The sequence below is a fragment of the Protobothrops mucrosquamatus genome, unplaced genomic scaffold, assembly GCF_001527695.2.
Source record: "Protobothrops mucrosquamatus isolate PMUCROS unplaced genomic scaffold, P.Mucros_1.0 scaffold4387, whole genome shotgun sequence".
In the NCBI taxonomy this organism is placed as follows: domain Eukaryota; kingdom Metazoa; phylum Chordata; class Lepidosauria; order Squamata; family Viperidae; genus Protobothrops; species Protobothrops mucrosquamatus.
Window position 1 is genome coordinate 81,880 of NW_015390300.1, and position 7,149 is coordinate 89,028.

At 47.3% G+C, this 7,149-nt stretch overlaps 1 protein-coding gene across 1 annotated transcript in view; it reads right to left on the bottom strand.

Moving 5' to 3' along the window:
• Positions 1 to 7,149, bottom strand: part of ATRN (attractin) — a gene marked incomplete at both ends in the record, with an annotated part of 93,109 nt that overhangs the window by 67,580 nt on the left and 18,380 nt on the right. Inside the window, one exon of the mRNA XM_015828296.1 lies at positions 5,930 to 6,084. Within this exon, the coding sequence (XP_015683782.1) occupies positions 5,930 to 6,084 (155 nt within the window). The remainder of the gene's footprint in view (positions 1 to 5,929; positions 6,085 to 7,149) is intronic.

Consider the following 7,149-nt stretch of genomic DNA (forward strand, 5'->3'; position numbering starts at 1 on the left):
CCCCACTCCCTTCTAGAACTGATGCTGTTACCTAGTTGGGTCATGAAACATCTGCAAGAAAACCACCCAGCTCAGAGAGCATTAAGGACCTGGCAGTCCTCCTCCTCCTCTTCCTCCTCCTTTCTGCAAATCCTCCCCTCCCTTCTAAATCACTGATGATGTTACCTAGTTGGGCAATGAAACCTCTTCAAGAAACCCACCCAGCTCAGAGAGCACCCAGGACCCCCACAGTTGTCGTCAGATCCTTTTCCCTTCACCTTTCGGGATTAAAAAATTGGATTAGAAGGTAAAAACTGCCCTTTATGTCAACTTGGAAGAAAGTAAGAAAATATACTACACGTAGTCCTCGGCTTATGACCGGTGATTGAGTCCAAAATTCCCACCGCTAAGCGGGACAGACGTTAAGTGAGTTTTTGCGCCAGTTTACGATTTTTCTTGCCACATTTGTTAAGGGAGTCCCCGCAGTTGATAAGGGACCAACACCGTCGTTAAGTGAATTTGGCTTCCCCCCTTATTGACTTTGCTTGTCAGAGGGCCACAAAAGGGGATCACGTGACACCCCCCGGGACACTGCAAACCGGCATAAGTACGAGTCAGTGGCCAAGCGTTAGAATTTCGATCACGGGACTGCAACGGGCGTTAAGTGTGAAAAAGTCGTAAGTCCCTTTTTTTCCAGCGTCGTTAAGTTCGGTCATTAAGCGAACTACACATACAAAGAAGAGACCATACAAAGAAATCCGTTGTCGTTTGTTCCTGGCCGCATAAGCCCGTTCAATTGCTGGCAGACATTTGGCTGGCTCTTACATTTAACGGTGCTGTTTCGTTTGGGGAAGGAATATATGCCTTTTTTCCCCCCCCCAGCGCATTACGCGCATCTAAAGCAGGGCTTTTCAACCTTTTCACCCATTGTACCACTTTTAGGAAACGGCAACATCCGAGGACCACCAGTCGCCTAGCAAGGTGTCAAAACTTTGATGATCAAAAAACAAAAAACAAAAAAAGGAAAAAAGTGATAAAGTGCAGGTAGTCCTCGACTTACAACAGTTCGCTCAGTGACTCTTCGAAGTTACAATGGCACTGGAAAAAGTGCCCCCCAAGCCACAGCCGAGCAAGACACCTGCCTGCCCGTCTGGCGGTGCTCTTCCTCCTGTCCGAGGTTTTCATTGTTGTGAGCGTTTCTGTTGAGGATTGGCAGCGGGGGTGGGGTGGGGGGGGTGTTTGGTTTTTATTCCCCCCGCCTGCTGGGTGGTTGCAGCAGGTTTTGGTCACTTCACAGGACCCTGGGACACTGACCGTCATAAATATGAATCAGTTGCCAAGCCTCTGAATGTAAATCACAAGACCCTGGAGAGGCTGCAACATTCCAGCTGATTGGCGCTTCTTCTGGGCTCAGCAGAAATGCCAGGATCAGTGCTGCTTTCCAGCTGGAGCCTAGCGCTGATCCTGGTGCTTCCACTGAGCCCTGACAGCCCCGAAGAAACGCCGATCAGCTGGAAAGTGGCACTGATCCTGGCGCTTCCGCTGAGCCCTGACAGCCCTGCAGCCCCAGCCGTCTCTCACTCAGGCTTGTGCGGTGCTGCCACCGGTTCAGCCCATTCCCCTCCCCCGCTACCACTTTTCTAGGATGGTCGCGTACCACCTGCCAGGTGCCAATGTACCACCGGTGGTACCCGTACCACTGGTTGAAAAGCCCTGATCTAGTCCAACCCCCAGCTCAGGCAGGAAACCCTATAGCAGTGGTGGCGAACCTATGGCACGGGTGCCAGAGGCGGCACTCAGAGCCCTCTCTGTGGGCACGCGCATCGTTGCCCCAGTCCTAGGCCTTCAGCTGGGTTCCATAAAACCTTTTCGCTTTAGGCCTCCGCCGCCATGTGCAAAAAAAAAAAAAAAAAGGTTCAATCAGTCAATTTCAACTTCTCGCAGGAAAAAAAAAGTTCTTGCAAAGTTGGAATTGATTGATTGAACTTTTTAGTCCCACCCCGTCTGCCGTTATCCCTGCAGCCANTTATTTTATTTTATTTTATTTTATTTTATTTTATTATTTTATTTATTTTATTTTTTTGTGCGAGGAAACCAAAGGAGAAGGGAGAAAAGCTCAAGGCTATGGAACTACCAAGGATTATTTCCTTCCTGACCTTTTGGGCCCAGCCGAGTTAAGATTTATTGTTCAGGGATCTCCAGGAATTTATGATAAACGAGAGTTTGCTTTCCGTTTTCAAGGAAACGGTGCCCAGGATTTGAGCACAGTTCATCTTAGAAGGTTATTTACAGTCGGCTTAGACATGATGGCTAAAGACTTTTTTTTTTACAGTTTTGAAGGCGTCTTCAGAGGCTTCAACAGGCTGGCATGGCGTGGGAGAGGAGACACGGAAGGCTCCGGAGAAAAAAAGATGAATAAATCTTTAATTCTGGCTTACGACATGGGGGAGGAAGGAATAATCACTCAAGACATTAGGTAGATTTTCCTTTAAACCATGGTTATGCAGCCCTTGGGTCACCATACTGAGCGAAGGGGAATTGCCTTGGGCCGCATATAAAATGCATAATAAAAGTCCATGGGTATAAATTGCAAGCTTCCTTCCTTTTTTAAATGTTTTGTTATCCTATTGATTTCTATCCCAGGTTTATTTGTACAAATAACTCAAGGCGGGGAACATATCGGAAACACCTTTCTCTATGTTATTTTCCCCACAACATCCCTGTGAGGTGGACTGGGCTGAGAGGCCGAAAGACTGCCCAAAACGCACCTAGTTGGCTTTTGGGCCTAAAATGGGATTAGAACTCACCATCTCCTGGTGATTGGCCCAAAGTCACCCAGCCGGCTTTCATACCTACGGCAGGACTAGAACTCACTGTCTCGAGGTGATTGGCCCAATGTTAACCAGCCACATTTCATTCTTAAGGCGGGACTAGAATTCTCGGTCTCCTGGTGATTGGCCCAAAGTCACCCAGCTGGCTTTCATGCCTAAGGCGGGACTAGAACTCACTGTCTCCTGGTGATTGGCCCAAAGTCACCCAGCTGGCTTTCATTCCTAAGGCAGAACTAGAACTCACCATCTCCTGGTGATTAGCTCAAAGTCACCCACCCGGCTTTCATGCCTAAGGCAGGACTAGAACTCACGGTCTCCTGGTGATTGGCCCAAAGTCAACTGGTTGGCTTTCATTCCTAAGGCAGGACTAGAACTCACCATCCCCTGGTGATTGGCCCAAAGTCATCCAGCCGGCTTTCATGCCTAAGGCAGGACTAGAATTCACCATCCCCTGGTGACTGGCCCAAAGTCATCCAGCCAGCTTTCATGCTTATGGGCAGGACTAGAACTCACCGTCTCCTGGTGATTGTCCCAAAGTCACCCAGCTGTCTTTCCTTCCTAAGGCGGGACTAGAACTCACCATCTCCCACTCTTGTGGGGCAACAATACTAGCTGTTCAGCTTTGCGAATGCCCCCGAGGTGGCGGGTTGGGCCCGCCTGATTTAAAGCAAACAAACTGGGATGGCATTAAAAGAAGGCCTGACGTTAATTCTCCCAGGTATAAACGGATCTGTTCCTCCTCTTGAACTGAGCACCGACAGGAAAGATTGATTGACTGCTGCCCTCGTCTGGCGGTCTGATTTGGAAAAAGGCCCAGATTGACGCCTCTCACCGCGGGGACTCAAAACAGCCGGCATTTCCGCAGGCTGGATAGACAGCCAGGTAGAAGAGGCACAAAAACCCCCCACAAAAAACCCACAAAGCATTGACGCTGCCCCTGAAGCTCTTTTTCATATGTTATCTGGGCTCTATTTTCGTATCTACAGGGACTCCCCGGCTTACGACTGTCCATTTAGGGACCGTTTGAAAGTCACGACGGCACTGAAAAAGAGAGTTAGGATCGTGTTTCACTCGCGACAATTCTCTCTGCACCCCTGTGGTCATGCGATCAAAATTCAGATGCTCGGCAGCCGACTCGTAGTTATGACGGTCGCAGTGTCCCGGGAGAGGGGGGGCACGCGATCCCCTTTTGCGACCTTGTAACCAGCAAAGTCGATGGGGAAAGCCAGATTCGCTTAACGACCGGAAGGATCCCCTTAACAACGGTGGCCAGAAAGGTGGTAAAACGGGACGAAGCTCGCTTCGCCGCTGTCTCGCTTAATGACAGAACGGCTGGACTGGATGGTGGTCGTAAATTGAGGACTGCCTATAATGGGGTGTCGCCTCATCAACGGAAGGAAGGGACAGGAACTCAAGCAGAGCCACGTCAGAAAAACCTCAATCGGGGTCTCTTCCGTCGTCTCCCAAATGGATTACAGGCAGTCCCCGACTTACGACAGTTTGCTTAGTGACCGTTCATAGTTACGACCGTGTTTCACACTCACAATCTTTATGGCGTCCCCAGGATCACGTGATCGAAATTCAAACGCTTGGCAACTGATTCATATTTATTTGCTGTGTCCCAAAGTCACGCGATCCCCTCTGACGACCAGATTCCACTTAACGACCGGGTTGCTAGCTTGTCAACTGCAGGAAATTGGCTTAAACGACGGTGGCCAGAAAAGTCGTAAAGTGGGGCAAAACTCACTCAACCAATATGTCTCCCTTGCCAACGGAAGTATTGGGCTCAACTGTGGTCATTAAGCCGAGGACTGCCTGTAATTGATTTCGCCTTTTTATAGAGAAGGGAAGAAATCTCCCACGCAAGGAAGGGAAAGTCAAGCAAAGCCACACCAGAACCATTTCCTGCCTGAGCAGGGGGCTGGACTAGATGACCTCCAAGGTCCCTTCCAACTTTATTATTATTATAACTTCCTTTGCTGTCTCTTCCATTTTCCCCCAATTGGACCAAATGTCAATGGAGATTCTCCGTCATCCAGGTCATAGTTATCCCAAAGATGCTTTTTTTAGGAGGAAGCTGGACTTTCCTGTTTTCCTTTGAAGGTGTTTCGCTTCTCCTCCAAGAAGCTTCTTCAGCTCTGACTGGATGGTGGGAAATGGAAGGATTTATACTCCTTGCAGACTGCTGGTCATTTGCCTCCTTTTAGAGAGTCCTTGAGGCTGCTTGGAGGTTTACCTGCATCCTCGGGGTCACCTGAGTGGTGCACATGGGTGTGGAGCCTTCTTGGAACTGCTGAAAGGGTTGTGTTGTAGATGGGAGAAGGGGTGTGTGTGTCGTATCCCTCCCCCTCTACTGAAAGGCCTCAACAACTCTCTAAAACAGGGGTCTTCAAACTTGGCCCTTTTATGACTGGTGGACTTCAACTCCCAGAATTGCTGGCTGAGGAATTCTGGGAGTTGAAATCCACTCCGCTTAAAGTCTATATCAGGGGTCTTCAAACTCGGCCCTTTTATGACTGGTGGACTTCAACTCCCAGAATTCCTCAGCCAGGCACGCTGGCTGAGGAATTCTGGGAGTTGAAATCCACTCCGCTTAAAGTCTATATCAGTGGTCTTCAAACGTGGCCCTTTTATGACTCGTGGACTTCAACTCCCAGAATTCCTCAGCCAGGCACGCTGGCTGAGGAATTCTGGGAGTTGAAGTCCACTCCGCTTAAAGTCTATATCAGGGGTCTTCAAACTTGGCCCTTTTATGACTGGTGGACTTCAACTCCCAGAATTCCTCAGATAGGCACGCTGGCTGAGGAATTCTGGGAGTTGAAGTCCACAAGTCATCAAAGGGCCAAGTTTGAAGACCCCTGCTCTAAAAGAAGGCAAATGACCAGCTGTCTGCAAGGAGTATAAATCCTTCCATTTCCCCACCATCCAGTCAGAGCGGAAGAAGCTCCCTGGATAAGAAGCGAAACGTCTTCAAAAGAAAAACAAGAAAGTCCACTTGCCTCCTGAATTAAGCATCTTTGGGACCCCAAATGGATTGTAACCAGCCTAGTGTAGTAGCCTTTGCTTTTATTCCATTTTTATCAGTGGGGATTTAATCCCAGGCCGACGTGGGCACCTACCTATATCGTAGGCCATGAAGTCTGAAGAGAAGCATTTCGCCCCCTGACTCATGGAGGTGTCGTTGTGGGTGTTGCCTCCGAAAACCAACATGGTCCCGCTGATGATCAAGGCCGAATGGAGATAGCGGGAGAATCTGCTCTCTTTCAAAATAGTCCTGGAGAATAAAAGAAAAGAAACAGGCCTTCAAAATCCATCTCTGCCTCGCTCTTCTCGGCTGTGCCCTGAACTAAAAAATAAAATAAAATACCCAAATAATACCCATCTGGGGGAGATTGCAGCGAAGGGTCAGAAAAGCCAAAATGGAAGAAGAACAGAAAAAAAAATGCAATTGAATCACGGACTCACCGACTCCTAATAAAGGGAGTTAAAATTCCGAGGAGAGATGCCTTTATTGGATATTATTTCCCCTTAAATCTTTCTGCGATGTTTTCCTCCCGGTTGTGGTGGGAGAAAATTGCCGGTAATTTCCAAACCCCGCAAGAGAAAACCAATTGGGGGGAGCAGTTTGTAGGGAACTCTGGGACAGACTTTGGGGTGCTCCTACCTGCCTTCTCTCTCCTTTATATTCCCCTTTCTCGATAAAATAAGATAACCTTTATTGTCATTTTTATACTGTGGGCACAACGGCACACATCAAAAATGAAATTTAGTTGCCCGCCGCTCTCAAAGTGAAACACATACATGACACAAACCTAAACATACTATGGACAACATATGTATAAACCCACATCCCTACATATACGTAGCAAATAAATCTATATAAATAAAAATGTAAATGTTCGTTTGTTCAAAATCTTAAATCTCCGAACGTTCTTCACCGATTGCTTTGAAATTTTGACACAACGTTGCATTCGAATACGCACAGTGTTTTTATATACCTACTATTATATAGATGTCACACCTGTGACAGGTAAAAACATGCTTTTTTTGAAAAACAGCGCCATCTGTTGGACGTAAAAGCAACACATGCTACGATTTTACCATTCCATTTCAATGTTTCCGATTTACCATCCATTTATGATTTCCAATTTTACGATTCCATTTCAATGTTTCCGATTGCATTGTTAAATTGAATTTTCATAGATTTCGATTTATTTTCATTTTGATTTAATTATTTCGTGTGACATTGCGTTGGAATTGATGCACAGACAATGGAACAACAAAAAATATTGTATACCCACAAGCATTGTGAAATTAAACATATTAGAAACGTGCGCTT